The sequence below is a fragment of the Chlamydotis macqueenii genome, chromosome 1 (genome assembly GCF_036417535.1).
Source record: "Chlamydotis macqueenii isolate bChlMac1 chromosome 1, bChlMac1.mat, whole genome shotgun sequence".
Taxonomy (NCBI): Eukaryota; Metazoa; Chordata; class Aves; order Otidiformes; family Otididae; genus Chlamydotis; species Chlamydotis macqueenii.
In genome coordinates this window covers 201517611-201541445 of record NC_141556.1, presented here as the reverse complement: position 1 = coordinate 201541445, position 23835 = coordinate 201517611, and the positions used below count along the sequence as shown (strand labels likewise).

Sequence of the window (23835 nt, the reverse complement as noted above, 5' to 3'; positions counted from 1 at the left end):
GTTTACAATACCATTGTGCTTAATCTCAAGAGAGTGTTGTGTTTAGATTAGTGACTGAAGGTTCACAGCAATGCCTGAGCAAAGCTCTGGGTAATCTGGGAGTGAAAACATTTCCTAGCCAGAAAAATCCTCAGGATCTTGCCTGTCTTCTGCCTGTCTAGTAAAATACTGTTACCCATCCAGTTCCCAAAGAAAATTGGTCTGCTGGAACTTCGTTGGGCAACCTGATCAAGCTGCAATGCTTGAAAGTTATACCTGAACAACGTGTTGGAATTAAAAAAATAGGGGAGTTTTAGATTTTGTGGGCTTCATGTGGATGCTCTTATGTTTCGTTCCTCTACTCTGTTTGACTCCAACTAAAATAGTGATAAAAAGCCAAAATAATGATTTTTAATACTATCTCTCTTTAATCTAGGACCTCTTGGATTTACATGGGTAAAACATTACTGCACTTACGACAAAGGAACAAAAACATTTACAATGAGTATAGCTGAAACAAAGTCTGGTGGAAAAGTGGTGAGTTGCACATGCACGAATGCATACGTGAACTGTATATTCCATCTTTTCTATTAAGCATTCAGAAACTGTTAAAAGAAAAAAAATGGTGAACAAAGCATAAGGCTCTTTTCGTGAAGCAATGCATGTCTTATATAGCATAGATAAATATTTAAATAAATACATTTCTTTTAAAACATACATAAACCACATACTAAATAACTTATATGATGTGGTGGTTGCAAATGCATGGGAAATCTTATTTGCAGAAAATCATAGAATGGATGAGATTTGGAAGGGATCATCTAGTTTAATCTCCATGCTCAATGCAGGCTTGACCAGAGCAGGTCAGTGAGGCCTGTGTGTCACAAACTCACGAAAAATAAATTAGACAGAGTGATAAACTCAAACAATATTTATTTGTAACAAACTGGTAATTAATTCAAACTTAGCTCTATTTAAACTGAAATTGCTTTAAGACTCTGTTATCATTAACAATCCACCAATCCATTAATGATTAAATAACAAATATGTGACAGAAAGCTGGTAACTTAGTAGTCTTACTTTGTATACAGAGAAATTATTGTATGTGTTCTTAAATAATTTTAATCTCTAGGATTTTGTGTCTTAAGGCTTATTCTTTGGACTGTTCATGCAGTTAAATTTAAGATATGAAGCCAAGGTATATCAGCATACTGCCTGTGCTAATTTTGTTTTGTTTTGTTTTATAGAACGGCCTTGTCACGAGCTCACCAGAAATATTCAAGCTAAAATCTTGCATCAGGAGAAAGACAGATTCTATTGACAAACGTTTCTGTTTCGATATTGAAGTATTTGAGAGGTTTGATTTTTTTCCATTTTATTAACAAATTGAAAATAATTAAAAATAGAAGCACTTGCAACCAATATATAATAATTACTTCTGTAATAGGAACTTGTATTTCTCAATATGCTGGTATCCAGACAAGCTAGGCTTTCAATACTTGGTACTTATTTGTTCATACCTGTTTTTTCTAACAGAATTCGCTACTTTGCCTGTGTGTTGTCTTAACTACATTATGTTTGCATACAGATACAAGGTGAATTCTTACAGAACCTCTAGCACAACTGACTAGCCTCTTAGGAATAGATCATAAATATTTTTATAAATACTTACTAATAAGCTTATTTTGTACTAATCTCCCTTTCATTCAGAAATATATTCTAGGACATCATTTTTCTTATTTAAAAATTACTTCTGCATTTTTTTCTCTTATTCCTGGATGTTCTAATTATGTAAGATAAATGAAAACAGTTTTTCTGTGTCTGAAGTATATGTACACAGTACTTTGTAAAAGTATTTTTTTCAGTCTTGAGAATAAAGAGAAATATTGAATTTTTCCCTTAAATTATGATAAATAGACTGACTTTTATAGTTATTCTCTTAAGACATATTTTATGACTGTTGCTGTCATTTTAAATTCTGTTCAGAATGACTGTATTTACATGATAATTTTGAGGCTACTTTAGTACTTTCAAATGTAAGACATTATTTTCTAAGATAGACTTCTAAGTGAGTTCAAGTTTAAGAAATAGAAATTTGGTATGAATTATTTGATATGAGACTGATTCGTGTCTTGAAAGCTCCTTCTCAAAGCATGAATTGACAGATTGAGTTTGAAATTGGTAGTTGCTTCTTTCTACGTAGAATTGCATTTATGAGACACATCTGTGGCAGTACCATTGAAACATATTGACAAGTGAGTGGTGTCCCTTCTCGCTCCTTTACGAGAACGTCCACCGTTCAAGAAAACTGCACAGAACAATAGTTCCATCTGCAGTTCTTCAAGTTCTCGTCAAAGAGATAGTTATAGGCACTTTTTGCATATTATTTATTCCTTTTTGGAGATTTTGATTGGTTACAAATCTGCATGGTCTGTAAGTTAAAGGCATTCTGGAAACTTGGACAAAAGACTGAAAAGGGAGTAGAATACAAAGTTACTGGGTCATTATTGTAAGGATGTAACTTTCACGGGCTGGTAGAAAATTCACTTTTCCAATTGGATTTACTATTCAGCAGGGAAATAGTAAATTTTTGTACAAGTCAGCAGAGGAGATAAATAGACATGAAATAACCATGTTAACTGAAAGAAACCCTTGTGAGCAACTAATGGAGAACACACAATGTAAGCCCTTCTAATTGACATAATTATTTTCAAATTTACTTAGGTGTTTTTCACAGCTACTTTCAGCTCAGACTTCTTGTAAAAACTATTCTAAAGGTTACACAATCTTATTTGTACTGAAGCTATCTGGAGCTATAAAAAGCTACCATGAAAAAGTGTGTTTCACCTTGAAAGTAATTTGAATTTCTGAGAAATTATGAACTATTTCAGTAACTAGAGAGCAAGTTTGTTCAAAATGTATTTAAGTTGGTTTAGGCTTTTTTTTTTTTAGGAAACGAGTGTTCAGGGATTATAGTGTTAGAAATTTGAGTATCAAAACGTGCTATACAATGACTGCAAACTTGGTCAACAGGTTAAATCAGAAACTCAGAGCTAAAAGCAAGCTTGAAGTAAAATGACACTCACAAATTTCTGTTATTTCTCTACATGCTGACTAAGAGACTAGAAGTATAAATGCAATTTCCTAGCTGAAATATTAAGCAGTATTCACAATAGAGAGCAGAAAAAAAAATCAGTTTCTATTTCTAAAATTTTTTGAGAGAAAAATTCTTAGGTAAGTATCTATGGGTAGGTAGCAAGATGGAATATTAAATTGGAAATAAATTTACACTTTAGGAAAATAGAAAAACAATTCTACATCTTAATCTGAATTCACTGTATCTTTTTACAGTTGTGGTAGCAGATAGCAAACCAAATACTCAGCTTTGCATTTTTATGTGTAAGTGTAGAGCTTCCTCCTCCCCTTGAATGGTTGGTGTGCGTGTGGGAACGCACATTGTGATATTTTATGTTGTCCAGTTAATTTCTTGCATGCTTTTTAAATGTCACAATGTAGGTCTTTTAGAAGAGGTGGAAAAGGATGGTGGTTTTCTGTTGTTTATTTTTATAGTGGAAGATGAATACCTAGTAAAAATTATAGCGTCCTTTATTTGTGAACCTACCATAGAAAAACAGAGTTTTGGACAGTCTGCTGAAAGTTTGAGCAGACACACTACACTGATGTGGGAGGAGGACTTTTTGAAATGGATTATCTCCTGGGCGTTCTACGTTGGCAAATCAGTGAATTAATTTCAAAGCATTTTTTAAAGAACTCATTTGTCTATAATCACAAATACAAATTATTTGTATTTACATGTCTGTTCATATAATTAGTTCAGGAAGAGAGATCAAAATTAGAGAGGAAGAGAGGTTCCCTCATCCCCTCTCTAGTTTCTGTGACTCTTTTTCTATGCAGTGCCAAAGCTTCATCAACAGAAAGGATATACCACTTTTTTGACTTCTATCATAGTGATTAGAGCACAGCCAGCAGAAAGAACTGGGTTTTTTTGAACCTTCTCAAATAAAAAACTCCTCCAGCATGACAGTACTCAGCTCAGTTGGCTTTACATAGAATCATAGAATGGTTAGGGTTGGAAGGGACCTTCAAAGGTCATCTAGTCCAACCCCCCTGCAAGGAGCAGGGACATCTCCAACCAGATCAGGTTGCTCAGAGCCTCGTCCAACCTGGCCTTGAATGTTTCCAGGGATGGGGCATCCACCACCTCTCTGGGCAACCTGTTCCAGTGTTCTACCACCCTCATTGTAAAAATCATTTTCCTGATGTCTAATCTAAATCTACCTCCCTCTATCTTGAAACCATTACCCCTAATCCTGTCACAATAGGCCCTACACATCTCCATACTTAAGATACTCTCTCAAAGCGCTCTTTGTAGGCAACTGTTTTAGGACACATTTCTTTTGACCAACTTGAGAAATCTATTTAGAGATATGCTAACTTTTAGATTAAAAGTACCTACTTCTCTTCATTTGCTGTGGACGGAGTGTAGATAACCAGCTCAGGTGTAGACATATTTAGTAAAATTGAGCTGATGTATCTTACCCTTTAGTTTTCTACCCTAGGCATCTCTGCACTGAAAAATGGATTATATTTGATCCCATTTGCAGGTATATGACTCATCTTGCAATATGCAATTGCCTAATGCCTATTAGAGGGTTGTGACCGTTAGGACCAGACATCTAAAATTACACATTGCTGTACTAAACTTTTAAAAAACAGGCCTGTTTTTAAATCTAGCTCAAAGTTATTGTGTTATGTCAGAAGCCATCAACTTTCTTTAACTTCTCTCTGTCTTTTATGTATTCACTTCAAGTCAATATGCATTTGGATTCTGATTTTGGATACTATTTGAGAAAAAGAAATCAGTAACTTCATTATATGTGTATGTTTTTGACAGACCTGGAATCATCACATTGCAAGCTTTTTCAGAATCCAACCGAAAACTTTGGCTTGAAGCTATGGATGGAAAGGAACCAGTAAGGATATTTTTTCATTTTCTTTTCTTTTTACAGTTTTCTGGCATGCATATTAAAGAAAGAAGCTAGTAGGCATTTCAGATACTCTGTTACAGGCACATACAGTTCTATTCTTTGTGAGACACTATCGCAAATACACAGTGAAGACAGGTACAAAGTAGAAAAGCAGAACTATTGGTGAATTTAAGCTTTTATTTATATATTACTGTTTTATGTTAGGATATTTAATGTTTAAGTTATATGGTAACATTGTCTAATAAGATTCATTGTTCTGATAACATTTATGAAGTGGTAGTTTCTGCACTGGTAAAGACAAACCGTCTTTTGGGCAGCATCATGGGGTAAACAATTAGCACCATCTTGAAAGGCACTGCAGAGAGCATTACAATGTATTGAAAGCTACTAACAGACAGACTTGTCTGAGATTTCTTCCCACTATTAATCCGCTCTTAAAATAGTCACTGAATGAGTGATGCCAGACCTATATCCAAGGGGAAAAAATGGTTGATCAGTTTTATGAGGTAGATGAGTGTTTTTACAAGCTTCTTGCTTGACTGAAACAGTACAGAAATTAGATCAGTAGTTGTATTGAAATTTAACCCATTTGGAGTTTGCAGATCTGACTCCTAACACATTTTAGGTTACTATAAATTTAATGGTATTAAATCCCTAGTCAATCTGGAATCTCAAGGCGAGTATGAATAGGTTCTGGAACACGTCTCACTGGCCCTCTGCTTTCTCCCCCACAGTGAAGGTCAGCTGTGTAAAACACAACCAAACACAACCGAAGTAGTGGGTTGTTGCCCTCTTCACCTGCTCAGATCCTAGCACAGGGCTGTTGTGATGGCTGTGGGGGTAAAGGACGAGAGAAGGTGAAAGGCAAGGTTGGCTTTCCCCTAGCAGCAAGCGAATACAGAGCATATTGCCGCTAGCTTAAGAACTACCAACAGACTTGGCAATAAAGAATTTAAACCACAAGCATTGACATGTTATGGTTTTGTTGTTTGTTTGTTTTTGTTTTTTTTTTTCACAGATCTACACACTGCCAGCCATTATCAGCAAGAAGGAAGAAAGTAAGCTCTTTATTTATGTAGAGTTATGAAAGATTGCTAGATTTCTGTAATGTCCTGGTTTCTAGATACATGTGTGTGTGAGAGAGAGAGATTAATTATTTTATGTTTTCTTTCGGTTGCTAAGAATTAACTGTTTGCTGGATTACATGGTTGGATTACATGAAAGCACATCCTAAGCTAGGTAAACTGTGAGAAAGCCTTCAACTTTTGTATTACTATCAAATATAAATTGGAAGAAAAATTAATTGGCTTCAAAGCTACAATATATTTAACAAATCTGTTAAAAATTTCTATCAGTTGTCTGTATACCTAAAGGTAAATACATGCCAGTGTGGTGAGATAATATCCCTCTATGGATCACATCATCTTGGGTTTAGGTGTATATGTACCTATAACACATATACTGAGTAATAAAATTAGTATATTTAAAGATATTATGGGATTTATGTGTATAATTGTGTTAACTTTATATTAAGGCATATATGTTATTAACACAAATGCATAAAAATAATTTATATATGTGTGTGTATGTATGTCAGAGGGAGAGAGATGTGTCAGATATGGACATACATCTTCACAGGAGGTAGATTTGAGACTCTGGAAATCTAAAATTTAAGCCATTACCTCTGTTTTTTGTATGATAGTGTTTATTTTAATGGTGACACATATGCTGCTTTAAGATCTTCTTTATTTAGCTAGTTAGAGCAGTGAGCATTGAAGGTACAAAAATTAATGATAGGTGCATTAACTTGAAATAAACTCACTAATTAAAGTCAATAACAAAGATGGTTTTGCTGTGTTACCGTTTCATGAGCAGCTATGTGCATGTCCAAGGAACAACGAATATTTTTGTGTTAAAACCAGTGAATATATTCTGTTGATAATACAGGTCCTGAACTCTTAAAAGCTTTTTCCTCAACAGAGGGAAGGGAGTATAGGAATCTACTTTTAAAGCAACAGGCTTTCAGCCGTGTGTAGAGAGGGGCTATGGGTTTCTGAGAAAGACAGTAGAATATTCTGCTCCTAAAGATACACTAATGATTAGACAGATGGATTTTGAGTGCTAAGGCTACATCTACAAGAATACTACTGCAGAAAAAGTATCATAATGTCATGGATAGATACGTATCAGTCCTTTTTGACTAATGTGTGAATAAAGCTAAGCACGCAGGTTTTGTGTATTGTTAAGTTAGAAAATAATTACCTTTTTTCCTTCTTTTTGTAGTGTTCTTAAACGAAGCAGGTTTCAACTTTGTGAGGAAATGTATTCATGCTGTAGAAACAAGAGGTGTGTATTAAATCCACAAATTATGTATTAGATTATTATGAGCATTTTTTTTCAAATATTACTTTGGTTACTTCTGCATGTTTTACAACTGTGCTTTGGAGTGTGTCCATCAGTTATTTTGTATTTTTCGCATTTTATCTGTGTGCTTTACACTTAAAACTGTTGTCATAAGTTACAACAACAGTTTTTAATGTATCGCTTAAGTGGGTTTTTTAAACATTTTCTATAATTTCATGTTGTTTAGACAACTTAATACAGAGTTGCACACATCTTTATTCTTTAATTTGTGTGCACCAAATTGTACTTTTTCATAGTAAAACTGTAGGAAGCCTCAGCTCCCAACTTTGATTTCTGGTGTGAAACCTGAAGACCAAAAAGTGGCATGAATTCTCTGCTGGTACATCTTTTTTTGCAGAGCATAACTCCTATCATTTTATTCACTCATCTTCACATTGCTTATCCATTTTTTAAAATGTTTAGAAACTCATTTTTGGTAGTGCAAATGTACAAAAAGAAAATAATAATCAGTCTCCTGATGAGGTGATATCTTGCAAATCACAGCAAGTTTTTCATTATCCCCTTTCAAATGAAAAGCTAAGACTGTATCATCTTCCATAGAAAGAGGTAACCTTTTCCTGTCCATGCACTGAGCTGTCAGTATGCAATTCTCTTCTAATACAAAAGCTGTGTGATCTCTCTGTGCAACACGGAGCCCAATATGAATTCAGTTTCTCAGGTAACAATGTTATGTAGCTTTTGAATCACTGCTGGCTTACAGCTTGCATTTTTCTCTGGGGAAAAAAAAAAAGGTTTCAAGACAACATACCTAAGTTATCTAAGTGTGATCAGACTTTGGAATGTTTTTTCCAAAGGAGAAGTGGGCAATTTTTAAATGGTAAGGCCTAAAGTGGAGACAAGGGAAGACTTCTAAGTCCTGCTGATTTTAAAAGGCAATTGAAAACAATAAAATTATCATCACTGGAATGCTGAAATGCTGTGTTGTGAATGTCGCACTTCAAACATTATTTGTTATTAGTATCCGTGCTATTAAAAAACCCCAACAGTTGAAACTTACTGGTAAATTGGGACTTGACTGTCTCTATTTTGCATGGAGATCCATGCACAACGTATAAATTGTCAACTGCATTGTTGCAACAGTATACAGTATATGTTTTGTGTTTTGCATACAATTGTTATTTCTTCCGTAAACATCAGTCAGATATTAATCAGAGGGGATGATGGTCTAAGCAAATATAGATTCATAGTAACTCCACTGAACTCTAAGTAAGATAAACTTGTTGACATGTAATGTGTTTTAAGACTGCTTTTGGGTCTTATTTTTCACTTTTCCCAGCCATCTCCTTTTTGTTTGTGAATGTGGGTCATTTCTGTGTAAAAGAGTTCTGTTATTGTAAAATTTTGATTACTGTATAATATGGATTATAATGTGGATTCAGTGGAATGCTTTGTTAACATCCCAGAAGATAATTCAATCGAGGGGTAATGGTTTTAAAATAGAATGAGGAAGATTCAGACTAGACATCAGGAAAATGATTTTTACAATGAGGGTTGTAGAACACTGGCACAGGTTGCCCAGATAGGTGGTGGATGCCCCATCCCTGGAAACATTCAAGGCCAGGTTGGACAGGGTTCCAAGCAACCTGATCTGGTTGGAGATGTCCCTGCTCCTTGCAGGGGGGTTGGACTAGATGACCTTTAAAGGTCCCTTCCAACCCAAACTGTTCAATGATTCTATGAAAATAGTACCCAAGAATGTAACTGTACAGTTTTCCATAAATACATTTAGATGTTTTGAAAACATACACCAAGGATGCATCAGCATATATTGAAATAACCATATTTTCATTATTTTCATTTTGCTTGTTTTCCCAATGTAGGTATTACAATCCTGGGGCTGTACAGAATAGGAGGTGTAAACTCCAAGGTGCAAAAGCTGATGAATACTATATTTTGTAAGTATCTGAAATGAACCTTTCTCTGTGCAGCATGTGTGCTGTGGTCTCATTTGCTTTAACTGCTGTGCTCAGAGGAATGTGTCATAATATTTACAATTTTGTACATGCAGTTACTGCCACTATATTGAGTTTGCAGTCTTAAAATGAGAGATCCATCTAACTAGGTTTTTTTTGTGTGTGCATTTATATTAAATTTCTGCATGTAATCATTGATATACATGAGCAAATTACTGATAAATTGTGTTTCTTCTTTTAGCTTTAAAGTTCTTTTTGTTGGTATCTGTTTGACGTATTTCAGAAGTGTTCCAAAGCTTAGTTCTGTAACACAGCAAAACTCAATTTAATAGACAGTTGTTCTAGTCTTTCATTTTTCTTGATAATTTGGCTCTGATTCCTGTATTTGAATGTCTAAGCCAAATACATTAGTAATTCTCTGTTGACTTGAGCTTACTTTATGCTTTGATACAATGCATATAGTTAATGTTTACAGGTACTAAATTCAGGAGTGCTAAATTAATTTTTATTAGTACTTTGGGAGAGATTAAAAGATTCAGATTGATCAAATTGATAGTTAATATGGCTAATAAGTAATCACATGGGCTAAATGACTAATCTATTAGCTTCTGTTTTGCTGCTTTTCTAGTTAGTGTGTTAGTCAAACTATAACACAATCATAATTCAAATTTCTACCAGCCCCTAAATCTCCTCCTGATATGGATATTGATATGGAACTTTGGGACAATAAAACAATAACAAGTGGACTAAAAAACTACCTCAGGTAAGTATGATGCTACACAAATCTCAGTATTCATTTTCTGGCCCATTAATCTTTTGCTTATTAATAACATACTACATTTTTTATCCATTAGCATGGTAATAATTAAGTATATTATTATCTTGCCTAATATCCCTGTGATTATCTGTAATAATAAATATAGAATTTGTCACACACTTTCTGCCAGATTAAGATAGTCATGCCTTATATAGCCCTAAATTTAGCAGAATTTAATTAATTGCATGTTTTTGTTTAAATTTTTTTAACCACAAAGCATGAGCTATTCACTCTGGAAAATATGCCAAGGATTTGTAATGGAATGCTCATGTAAACTTCATTTAAAAGATTGGCTTTGGTTGAAGAAATTTATAATCCGTCTTCAGAAGCACAAATCATTGTAGGTACTCTATTTCTGAAATTAGAATGTGAGCTAACAGTAGCTGTGTGTTTGTGTCTATAAGGCAGTTCACAGTCAGCCTTTCAGAGAATTACTCTTCTAGGATCTCTCAGATCAGAATTTAAGTCCCAAATTTCATCATGTTTTTGCTTTTCTTGGGCAAAAGATTACTTCTGCAGCCCACTGTACCATATTCTGCAGTTGTATTTATTCCCAGCCTACAGTATGGAAGCCAGAAAACAGTGAGTCTCTGTGCTGAAGTCGGTGCCAGTAGTATTTCCCTTATTAACTTACATGACGACACCAGATTCAACGCAAAGAGATTTTCAGACCATGTACATATTGTATACTACCTGCAATCAGTCATCACTGAATTGACTTTCCTACAACATACCAATATACATTATGCAGATGTTGAGAGCTATCATATTCACTTCCATAAAACCTTAAAAAGATTTGAGTAATGCATTTTTGTTTGTTTTCTTTTAAATATATTTTTTTACCACCAGGTGTCTTTCGGAACCACTGATGACTTTCAAGCTGCACAAAGATTTCATTGTTGCTGTTAGTAAGTAAAGTAATAAATACACTTTCATGAAAGTAATACTGTTTCTAACCCTTAATCTCCTCAGTTACTATCCTTATTTTTCTCCTTGGTCTATTATTCAGTGATCCAGCCATAGATCTTAAATGTCACTGTATGTGACAGCACAGCGCCACATGAAAGCCCTCAAAACAGAGAAGTCGGAGTAGCTGAAGCAGTTCAGTGGTTTGTTCTGATCTTTATAGAGGTTCTATGTGACTGCCTTGTGCATGAAATTTTGAACCTTGATTTATATGTTTGTTTGTTTTGTATGAACTGATAATTGTTTTATAGCATTCATCCCTTTCATCCAGGGACCTTTATTTTCTTAGCTTGCCTTGAGAAATTGGAGGACCCAATAATTATCTCCTTTTCACAAATGGAATAATTAGATACAGAAATAGCAAGATTGTTTTTTCTAACGACTCCAGTTTAGAATTTGAAGTTATTTTCCTATTTCCTCTTCCCTTGATAAGATTAAAAGACACTCGAGAATTTGAGATATTTTAAATATCAAGGAGCAAAATCTAGGATTTCACTGAAATGGCACATCGGGTCAAAATTACCACAAATTTTGTTGGTTCCAGTATAGATGATAACTGGTTTTGGTGAGTTACTTGAAATACAGGTTTCAGAATGTTGTAATAAATAGAATCAAATTGTCCTTGTAATTTTAAAGACTAATTGTGTTTGGCTTCTTGTAATGCATGTGTGTATTAGCAAACATGCTATTTGTGGTCACACCTTAGCATGTGCTCTAATTGATCAACAATATTTGTTTTCTGTTTAATAGAGTCAGATGATCAGAACTACAGAGTTGAGGCAGTGCATGCACTTGTGCATAAGTTACCAGAGAAGAACAGAGAGATGCTGGACATCCTTATCAAGCACTTGGTCAAGTAATTATTTTTTGTTTTTCTCTTTGTTATTACTGTAAGATGTGATTTTTTTTTTCTGCTTTAAATTTGATAGTGTTGCTTAATTCACTCTCTGTGTTGAAACAATGCCACTTGAAATTACATTTAATTTCTAAAATGCTGTTCTCAACATAGCTGAAAAATACTGACCACTGAAACAAAATAAAAAGTAACACCATAAAGAGTCACCAAGACGACCAACTATGTTTATAAAATAAACCTGCTTGATGTTTTCGTTCATGTTCCTATTTACTACAGGAATTGGCACTAATTAAATTTAAGAAACATCTAAAGCTGTGCTAAGATTGATGGAAAACACTGTTTTGAATCTGACTCAAGGTCCCATACTGTTTCAGAAACTGAGAGTAGACTAATGTGATAATACTTGCCCTCATGTTTAATCTTATTTTTCTCTCTAACAGCTATGAAGTATATTAGCAATTGAAAACAGTAATTTGATTTATAACTATTTTTATTTTTGATATCTGTATAAATGTCCACACCTACGTGTGGATCTCCCTTTTTTCATCAGCTTCTCTGAGTTTTAATTAAATGTCATATGGAAAAGATTTTGCATTTCTTTGAACTGATGACCTTTTGTCTCCACTGGATTACACTTAGCACATGCTATGAGACAAAAAAAATCAAGTTTTTATTCTCTTTTCTCTATATATATCACTAGCTGTTATTACATACCATTATTACATTATAATTTATCATATTTCTGCATCAAAAGTTATTCATGTAAGTTTTAGGAAATCTATGGTTGGTTTTCACTGGTATTTCCTGAATACTTTTAAATTTGTATTATTCCTTCTGATTTAGGATGCTGTATAGTACATATAATACATTAGGATGCTTTTTAGTACATTTATCAATGATCTGGGATTGCGAGTCCTGAAACAGCAGTTGTTTAGATAAGGCCCATATGACTGAGATATGTGGAAGACATAAGAGTGAAGTCCATATTGTTTTCATTCTGTTCATTATGTCTCAGCTATTTTGGCTTTTTGATCACAGCTTGAACTACAGCCTGCAGTAAGCTGTCACCAGAGAAGCCTAATGCAGTTTTGCTTCCTCTTACAGACATGAGAACTTTGAAAATTTCTTTGATCGGGAATTATTTAGCTCTAAGAAATTATTTTTAGCCATTCATGTCATTAGCTCCTGGAGCATTAGTATGATAGAGAGCTGCTGTGAATGTTTCCATTCTGGGGTAACCCAGAGAACCAGGTGAAAGCAAGTTTCAAAAGTTTTCTTGCTCACAGAGTTGTTTGATTGGCTAAAAAAATGTAATATCTACTGCTTTCTAACCCTCTAAAAAGTTAAAACTTTTAATGAGGGATTAATGATTTTGTAAAAGCTGCTAGTCTGGAAGCCCCAGAATTAGAGATATATGTACTTAGGACCTGACTTATTTCTAGGCAGAATTAGTTATAGGCAAGCATTTATTTCTTGACCTCTTTTCCTAGCCTCTTTATTCTCAATATGATCTCAGATGGATTTCCAAAGAAAAGCATGTCTGCAGTAGGCCCTTCTTTATTTGTTCTCTTTAACTCTTGCCTGTCACATCTTTGATGCAATTCATGTTTCTGATAAATTTAATCTTATGATTTTATACTGAAAACTTCCAGTTCTTTTCTTTCCAATGTTCAGTTCACCCCTTCTAATTTCTCATATGATTTGCCAACTGTTGTTTACACTAGCAATTCTAGTGAGACTGAATTCAAAATTGGTTTCCTGAGTATGTTCATTATTTTCCTTCCTCATCTTTTTCCTACCACTGTACGGAGGTTTTTCAAGGAACAAATGGCAGATAAAGTGCCTAATTTTATGTAAATGAGAAAATATTTTAAAAACCCAGCCTCCTGTCCCTTCATTCTTTTGTTTAAAATGCAATTTCAAAATGTGCAACCTTTCCCAGTATTTCTTTTAGCTGTTCAGTTCCTTTATATATGCTTTTGTGTCAAGGTGAAAATACTGCACTTTTAACTACGGGTTATAAAATAAGGATAATATTATTGTATCTTAGTTAGGTCTTAAGGTCTTTATGGCTCTGCCTACCTTGACTTTTGTGTCACGGTGCAAAATTAAATACAATCTAGATGTTGTGGGATGTAGATCATACTAAAAACAAACAAACAAAAAAGCAAACCCAGCAAATCCTGAAAAGCACCCCGCAGAGAGGTGATGCTGTATGGGTATATACGCAGTCAGCAGCTAGGCAAACACGGGAAGTTTGGTGTTATTTTTAGATACGTAGCTCATTTTTTGTTTTTAAACTTTGCTAGTCAAATTGCCTGTCTGCTTTTGAAGAATAAATGGTTCTTTGGTATGATTTAATAACACCATATTCTAAGGTACATAGTCAGGCGTCCGCAGTCTGGCAGTATCAAAGATTTACTAGTGATATATCAAAGAAAGAGATTTTGAGGAGAAAGCAACTGCACCGTAATGAATGCCTTACAGCTACCTGAAATGCATTATTACCTTGGCCTGAATCTATTCAGTAGCCCAGCAACAGTAGGACCCAGCCAGGGGAAACTGGTTATCAAAATGATCCATTTACCGGCTTGGGTTTTTTATCTTTTGTAAGAAATTGAGCCTTTGAAATGCTTTGTAGAAAGTCCTTTCTGATGACGATGTTATTAAATTCACCATTCCTTTTATTAACCAAGCTACCAAATTTGTAACCAAGGAAACCCAAACACAGGACAAACACTATTTTTTGTCTTACGGTGTAAGACTATAATTTTTGCATAAGAGACTTTAACAGTTACTGTGCCGCACAAAGCAGAGTAACATTGCAGAGGGTTATTTTCTTTAGGTTTTTCTAACAAACCTAGAGCTGAGTAATTAAAAATTCCATTTTCATTAAAATACTAGTGGACTTCCAAAACACCACTTAATCATCTAAACCAAACATAGTATCTGTTACAGAGAAAATTAGATTAAGATAATTGGCTAAAAACATGCTTTAACAAGGTAGTCATTTTCATGATATGACTTCCAAATAATGATCTCTGCCAGTGTACCTGTTTGAAGTAAAATTTTGGAAAGGCAACATAGGAACATGGAAGAAGATAGACATTTATTTTCCCGCAGTTTATAATCATATTGTCTCCAGTACAAACCCCTTTCCCATAGTTCTTCTGCTCTCAGTGTAAATGGGATGCTAAAATGTTCCTGTTCCAAATACGGGGGGAGTATTATTTCATTATAGAAGTAATTGTACAGTCTATCTCACCTCTATACCAAGATAATTCTACTGTTCTACTCATTCTGTGTATCATTAGTGCCCACTGAACAGTGAGACTGAGAAAAAGGGTAGTGTGTGAGTCCAGACATGGATTTGATCCTGATCCTAACAAAATCCTTCAGTAGCTTTGGGAAAATATCACAGTTCTCTTGTCACTGCCTTTTTTAATATTTGTAAAGAGATAGTATTTGTGCTATTTGCTACCAAACTCTGACATCAGATAGATCATTTTGCTAATGTTTGTATAACATTTTAAGAACAAATCAAGCTATCTGAGAATATTATTGGAAGGAAAATGGTAGCAGATGTCTCCATAAACCTGATTAATGAAGACTCTCAGAGAAAACCAGAAGATAAAGTTTGCTCCTTGCCTGCTAATCTTCCAGAATTTCATAATTTTACTGTTTCTTAATCTTAAAAAGTACAAGAGTTATTTCAATTATGTAGGAAATGGCTAAAAAATGCTCAGCTTGACAATGGTAGCAGATAGCAGTGAGAAGGAAGAGGAAAATGTCAACAACTACCTCAATAACTGATTCTATTTGGTAGCAGATTTGGTAAAATTAAGCATTAAGGCAATTATCAAATCTTTGCTTGGCATGGTATTTCTCAGACGTGAAGCAATAGGGCAGCTGTGACTGGGGAATCACTGGCAGTTATTTCAAAGGATTGATGATGGTACGGTTTTTATTTGGCAAATCTTATTCGTAAGGAGAGAAAAGGGGCATTGAGGATTACTGATTGATGGCTTTCATTTTACTATTGGATAAATTACTGGAAAAACAAAGTGTCTAAATTCTACATTAAGAAGAAAAATGCCAGAAAAGGTACAGTAAGCAATAACAGAATATACAGAAGTAAAAGGTTAATATATTTTAAAGCCAGAAGATGTCATTATGATCATCTAATGTTATCTGTACCACAGAAACAATGATTTAATTGACCTCATTGATCCCATGTTTTCAACACATTAGTAAAGAGATCCTATTGCAATGTGTTTTCAGTAACTACATTTTTTTCCTTTACATAAAAGCTAAGGTGTATATAGTCAACGTCTGTTATATCATACTAGTGTCAGTCAATCCAACATCAAGTATTTAAGTTCCTGTATAATCACTGGAGAGAGATAGGTTCCTACCCTAAGACTCCTAAACTTTAGATGGTTGGGATCTCTCTGTGGAGAGCTTCAAAGATAGTTGCTTTTCCCTGTCAATTTTATCAGGAACTTAAATACTTACTCTAGGAAGATGTGCTTATTATATGTTAAGTTATTGCAGGATGGGAGCCCTAATGGAAATATGGTAGTTGTACTACACTGCATTTTGACTCTAGTAAAAGTGAAAGTTTAGAAAATGTTTTTAAAGGGGAGACATGAACCTGGGATTTTGTTAAAGAAATAGTCTTAGCAGGTTTTTTCCTGTTGGAATTGTAGTTTAGGACAACTATTTAATTGCATGTTGTTTGTGTTCATTTAAAGGGTATCATTACACAGTCAGCAAAATCTAATGACTGTATCCAACCTTGGTGTTATCTTTGGACCAACTCTGATGAGAGCCCAAGAAGAAACCGTGGCTGCTATGATGAACATTAAGTTTCAGAATATCGTCGTTGAAATTCTGATAGAGCATTATGAAAAGGTAGAAAGACATTATCTGACTGTTTTGTGATTTTATTACGATCCTTAAGTTCTTAAGAATAAGAAAAACAGCATTTGTAGAAGGTCGTTGATAGAAAGAATGCCTTCTTCCCACCCCATACTGTGAATCTGTATTCCTAGCAAGTCTTTTGTGGCTGTGCAAGGTACAGATCTGAGGCATAATCTCCCATGCTTTGAAGGAGTTGCTCTGAATCTTCCCTTGCTTTCTAAAGATTACTGTATCCTCCTTATGTCTAGAAACAGAATGAGAAGGTCGTAAAGTTGCTCCCAGCCTCTCCATCTCTCACCTGCTAGCAGTGTATGAAGGTTCTCTCTGGGTGAATGTATGGATTCTCCTCTGAATGCTTCAGGTCAGAGTCTTTCTGACCATTGCAGTCCTTTGGGGATATACTAGCTGCACAGTGGAGATCTAATCCCATCTAACATCATGAAACCCCAACTATCCTTCAGTTTTTCTTTTCACGTGTAGCATCCATGTGGATCCCCAGCACAAACCCCCATTTCTGTGCACTGTGTCAGTTTTCATGTGCATGTTTTCATGCTGCATCAAAAGTAAAAATGCAAAAAAAAAAAGTATCTTAGATCAAGTTTTATTCCTAGTTAGAGGTTTTAAGCCCATCATGTGTTTGTGATTTAAAAGTTCTTGAGTACTCTGGAACGTACGAACTTCTCTAGGTACTTCTTTTGCTTTGAAGAAAGGCATGTCTGTGCCTGGTGTATTTTGTTTTCCCCAAAGAGACCAGTGACAGCAAAGGTCTATCTTTCCTGGAACACTAAGTAAGAACTGTTCCAGGGCTTGAGAAGGAAAATCCACGAAATCTTAAACACTGACTTTTGGTCACTACTGTTGCAGGTATCAGCTTCACTGAAAAGTCTCCTCAGATTTTATTTTATTTTAAACTATTTGATTTCAAAATTCAGCAAAACAGTCAAGACCTCCTTTACTTGGTCATGAAAATAAATTTTATTTTGGGGATATTTTGTTGATACATATAACCTTCTCTGATGACTAACAAAACAAAGTGAAAAAACTTTGGGTTTCTTCCATTTCACGTTACTTACCTAAGGGGCAGTTCCTGGTCAATACCAGGATCTCCTGCACTGGTTGGTCAGTAAGTACTGACAGCACTGCTTGGCATCATCAGTTATATTTCATCGAGACTCCTCAAAATTGTTATGATACTGATAGCCTCCTTGCCTGTAATTCCAAAACACTTGTATTACATGTTTCCAATGCTGAGTTTACCCTCCAGAAAATTACAAAGGCCATGGCTGCACAACCAAAATCACTCTTGCTCTATTTCTCTGTCTACCGACGTATTTTTATATTGATGTGCTACTCACTAATACCTAATACAGTATTAATGTACTTCCAAGAGCATCTCAGGACGTCCATTAAAGTATTTTCTGCCATAGAAGTATATTTGCTTTCTTCCACTTCTGTGAGTGGCCTGGAGGTATCTTTTCATTGTTCACTTCATCCTCTTCTGGGAATGCCCAATTGATAGGGAATCCAGAAATCCTTGCAGAGATGTATTTTGCCGTTGCATGGTATTTGACCTATGACACTTGACCCTCTCTACTATGGAGACTGGACACTTGTGATTCCTTCAGTAGCTTAACTGAATAGGCAGTCTTTGTCTGTAAAACCTCGTCTGCATTCCACAGAACTTATTCCACTTCCTTCCACAGAATGCCATAAGAGATACTCAGTAGAGTTTACAGTCTGCGCTAGGAGGAATAGGTGAGAAAGGACATCTGGAAGAAAAATGCACAAATCTTTTTGTTTTATTTTTTGCTTTGCTCATCCTCCAAGGCAATTATCATTTTTACTAGAAGTATCCAAGAGGATTTTCAGAGTCTTTCAAGACCTCTGCTGCACATGTCTTTGATATTGCAGAACAGGTGATACAAATGAAAGTCACCAAAATTACTGGACTTTCTGTATTGTCCTTGCTGGCAGGCTTGCCATACTTATCAGCAAAGAGTTCTTTAAACCCTCGTGTGTACCTGTGTCAGATCACAGGAGTCAGATACCTCCAAAATTTTATTTTTTTCTGCAGTAATAAATGCAGAAATGACCCATGGTAGCAGTGGTATATAAAAGAGAAAAATCAGGAGACTCTCCAAACATCAAGGTGTTCCTCATCAAACTTGACTTGTTTGGCAAAATCAAAGAATTTTCTGAAATACAGACTGGATTGTAATAAGTTACAACTATAAAAAATTTCTTTGACCTACAAAAGCTTTCACAGGAGCACAGAGAAAAAATTAAATCTTTTCATAATATTTAAAAAAAATATTACTTCTTGGGCAGGAGTTAGTTGTAAGCACGTATGGTATTTTGCGCAGTTTAGACCGTTAAGCACTTCTTAACAAAAGCTAGAAAATAAAACTATTTAAACAAATATTTTTATACAATTAGTATAAATTTTAGTTTTGTAGTTCTTGGATTGTAAAATGAGATCAGAGCAAAGCTTTTATATTCTGTGAATTTACTCTTTTGTAATGTGTGAGACTATTACAGCATTCATTTCAGGTGCAGTGGTGAGGAAAAGAAACGGAAGTGTAAGAGTACCTTTTTTGTTTATGTCATTTATTTTTCCTTTTTTTTTTTTTTAATCATGCAGATATTTCACACTGCACCAGACCCCAATATTCCTCTTCCCCAGCCTCAGTCCCGATCCAGTTCAAGAAGGACAAGAGCAATTTGTCTCTCCACAGGTTCACGTAAACCCAAAGGAAGATATACACCGTGTCTAGCAGATCCTGACAGTAAGTTTGTCCTTATTGACTCATTGTCTTCCTTTTTGATGTGTTGTCTTTTAACTTTCCTGAATAATATCCAGTAAGTATAGTATTCCAATAAATACAAGCATAACAGATGTTGTTTTGCCAGCTTTTTGACCTCTGTGAGACACAGCCGTACTGTTGAATGACTGCATTCCTTGCTTCTCTCAGATGAGAAAGGATGTTTGGTTTTAGGCAAGTATTGTATTGCATACAGTGTTCAAAAATAATTTATAGTAGACTTCATATTCTAATCTAAATGTAGTCTGCTGTGAAACTGAGAAGTTCATTGTGTGAAGTTCACCTCATTTGCTTGTAAGATGATTATTAAGGTTGGGAAGCTGTAAATAGAATCCTGTAATAAATGTAATTTAGTCAAGGTCAGGAGATCAAAACCCTTACTTGGCTTTTTTTCACATGCATGAAACTATGGTCAGTGGTTCAAAGTCAGCCACTGCCTAGGTTTGCCAAAACCTTTGAAACTTTCTTAGTTTTTCTGGAATAGAAACAAATTCTAATATTTGTGGGAGGAACAGTATACTTATCGTATGGCTTAGTGTTTAAAACCAGGGAGTTACGTGTAGTGAATTGCTTCTTAGAATGCTTCTTCACTTTCATGTAAATGTGACTATTAAAAAGTTTTACTTCATTCCTTTTCATCTATTGGGGCATCACTTTTGTACTTACTGACTGTACTGTTGAGAAGTATTGAAACTGTAGCGAATATTAAGTTGTTAACAGTTCCACTACTGCAGCAGATTTCCAAAAGAATTTAGGTGTCCCTTGGTTCCTCAGGAAGATTTACGTGAAACTGGCACAGTAAATTAATCCACGGTGAAGGTACATCTGTTATTGAGGATCTGTAGTAAGTCTTAAGTCTGTAATGTAGGAAATGTATCCACAGTATACTCTCGCATAGGTCCTGCATTTTCCATAGATTTCTGCTCCATTATTCCTGCCAGTGAGAGTTTAAATAATAAATGAGAGCAATAGATGCCTGCACATTGATAGCCAGTGTGAATGGCATGGGATCCCAAGTGAGAAGTTACAGAGAAACCATCAGTTACATTCACCAGACAAGAAATTGGGCGAGTTTCATGAGGTTTTTTTGCCATGTAACTGGAATGAATGAATGCCAGCATAAAAAGGGGCATTCCTCTGCGAATATTTTGTAGAGTGTGTGCAAGCTCACACTTCTTCATTTAGACACATGTCTTGTGCTGGCAGCTGGATTGAAAATAGGTCTGACCCAGGGGCTCTCCACTTAGCTTTGCTTGTTAGTTCAGGCTTGGCACTTGCTACAAAAGTTCCAGTTAAGATCTCACTTGTGTCTGGAAGGCTGAGGCTGAAGCAAAGGTATTCTCCTTGCCAAGTATCTCTAGATGTGGCTGGAGACAGGCAAGAGAGAGCCTTGGCTTCTGGCAACAGCAAATTCTGAAGTACTAGATGGTTTTAAGTCACCATTTACCTAAAGCATGGACACTTAACTGTATTGCAGGAAATTAAGGAATTCTGCATGGCATGGCAAAATGAGATATAGGTTTTGAACAGCAGGGAATGATAGAAAATGTATCTGACAAATTTAGACTTCAGCCAGTCTTGCAGTTTTCAAGGGACTAATGGTCGGTAAAGGGGCAAGATGGAGGACAATCTAATCTGGAATGCCAGAAATTAGCAGAATATTTCAGGTTATTGCACCAGTGGCACTACTGTTACCAGATCCACTATACAAGCCTCTGATATTTGTGACCTAGTCTGTGGTGTTGTGTGTGGTTATGGTCACTTGTTGCCAAGGATATTGAAACATGGAGGCAAAAGCAGCTGTATCATATTGGTGTTTTATAACTACTATGTGGTTGAAGAATATATGTTTTCTGTTTCTTGTGAAATTTGTTAATTATATCTTCTAGCTTTTTGGGAACAAATCCTACTAGAAACTGATGTATGACTCACTAGACTGAATCAAGTCCTCAAGATAATTCCACCCTCACTGTATTATAGGCCAGTCCTTCCTCTCTTCTGATGAGTGTTCCCACCTTTATATTATCACATAATTCCGTTAGCATATTCCCACTTTTTGTTGCAAAAGATTATTGGAAATAATATCAGTACAAAGATTGTTGTGTAGGTAGGTACATTTCTGTAATATCAGTCTAATTAAATAAATTAATCACATCTTCAGGTTGTAAGGAATGAGTTGTCTTTCTGCAGGATAGATATTTTATGATAGGTATGACGATTCAGAAAATCAGATATCTATAGATAGACTTATGGATTAGTTTTAGACTGTAGAGATCCTTAGCAGCTTGGTAGCAAAGCAGAATTTAATTCTTTTGCCTGCAGGCAATACAGTCATGCATTTAAGAACACAAATATGACAAGGTATTGCAAAGGTATTGCAGTGTTGTAACGATTTAATTTCCTAAGGATATTTATATTGTAAGCCGTTTTTTGAAAATGCAGACTTTTATGTGAAATAGTTTAGCCTGTAGCCCGTTATGTTCATCAGGTCTAAGGAAGTATCTACAAATGCAGCTCTTCCAGGTTAAAGATAGGAATGTGTGAAACAGAGTAACTAAACAAATATTTTATCTTAAGAATCACTGCCTCTAAAATGATAGATCAGTTAATTTAATGACAGGTAAGGTACAAGGGACTAAAAGTTGCATGAGAGAAAAGCACATGATTAGAAAATGTAATTTGTTTTTTTTTTGTGTTGCTCTCCTCTCCCCTCACTCCTCCCTAGGTGACTCATACAGCAGTAGCCCAGACAGCACTCCCATGGGCAGCATTGAATCTCTCTCTTCTCACTCCTCCGAGCAGAACAGCACTACCAAATGTGCACCCTCGCAGCCGAGGGAGAAATCGGGAGGGATTCCATGGATTGCCTCTCCTCCTTCTTCTAATGGCCAGAAGAGTTCAGGCCTCTGGACGACAAGTCCAGAATCCTCATCAAAGGAGGATGCAACTAAAACAGATGTGGAGTCAGATGGACAAAGTGTAGCTTCTGTCACTGGACCAGAGAATGCCTCTCCCCCAACAGACCTGACCAAAAAGAGTTCTTACAGTCTGTCTGGGCTGAAAAGGTCTTCAGCATCTTCTCTCAGATCAATTCCATCAGCTGAAGGTAATATCCAAGGTCTTTTAGGACATCAGTGTTTTCTGTGAGAGAGCAGAAAATGAGAGCTGTATCTGAAAGCTAACAATATCAATTAATCTTTTTTATTTTTTTTTTTAATTTCTGTGGCATGTTCTTTTGTTCTTTCAGTTTTCAAACTGCTTCTAACGTATTTCCGTTGTTTGTTACCTGTACAGTTCACACAGCTTAAAAGCTATCAGAGTTTCTTAGAATTTAGAACACTGTTCTGTTGCATCTCAACTACACTGACTCGTAGGAAATTGCTGGTTTATAAGAGGAGTTGGTAGCTATGGTTTATCACTGTGTCAAAGGAATGATTTGTTGCAACATGTTTGATGCTGATCAAAGCTAGCATTTAAATTTAAAAAGCACTAGGCTTAACATATCTAATAAGCAACTCCTTGTTGATGTGCCTGCTGGTTTGTTTTTTTGTTTTTTTTTTTTTTTACAACTGCATCTCTTAATTGACTGAAATAAGAGATTGAAGAAAAGATGGTGATTTTTTTTGTTTATTTTTTCTTAGTTATTGATTTTGCAGTCAATACTGTTAGTTGAGATAGGACTGGACAGGTGGGATAAAAAAACCTAATCCCTGGCATGAAATCTGTGTCTGAAACCCTGCTGATGGAATGGTTGCTTCATTCTGCCCTACTTGCATAGTTTATTATCCAGTACTGCAAGTAGATTAGCTTGAACACAAGATTATGGCTGAATGGTCCTGTATTCGAACATGATATTCAAGAACCACAAGTTTGCAAACCCAGCTTTAGGAATCCAGTTTCAGTGCACAAGTTAGGATGCCAGTCTTCCTGTTCAGTCAAAGAAGCATGCTGCTTTGAGGAACACCCTCAGAGCACCTAAGTTCCAAAGAAAGCTGTAGGCTAGGCTCCTTACAAGACAGAGAAGCTTCAAAACATAGCTTCCGTAATTAGACAGTTCTGCTAAATGCTAAGTTAGCTGAAATGCCTGTGAACCCTTGCTGTACCTTCGTAAGTACATGAGGTGATA

At 35.4% G+C, this 23835-nt stretch overlaps 1 protein-coding gene across 2 annotated transcripts in view; it reads left to right on the top strand.

The window, feature by feature from the left end:
- The window catches only part of ARHGAP42 (Rho GTPase activating protein 42), a 166550-nt gene that overhangs the window by 128858 nt on the left and 13857 nt on the right, over window positions 1–23835 (top strand). For both annotated transcript variants that reach the window (XM_086739604.1, XM_086739605.1), the window contains 12 exons: window positions 416–516; window positions 1227–1336; window positions 4895–4973; window positions 6007–6046; window positions 7272–7334; window positions 9233–9307; window positions 10004–10088; window positions 10992–11050; window positions 11859–11964; window positions 16719–16878; window positions 19529–19673; window positions 22435–22815. In XM_086739604.1, coding sequence (XP_086595730.1) covers window positions 416–516; window positions 1227–1336; window positions 4895–4973; window positions 6007–6046; window positions 7272–7334; window positions 9233–9307; window positions 10004–10088; window positions 10992–11050; window positions 11859–11964; window positions 16719–16878; window positions 19529–19673; window positions 22435–22815 — 1404 coding nt within the window. The remainder of the gene's footprint in view (window positions 1–415; window positions 517–1226; window positions 1337–4894; window positions 4974–6006; window positions 6047–7271; window positions 7335–9232; window positions 9308–10003; window positions 10089–10991; window positions 11051–11858; window positions 11965–16718; window positions 16879–19528; window positions 19674–22434; window positions 22816–23835) is intronic.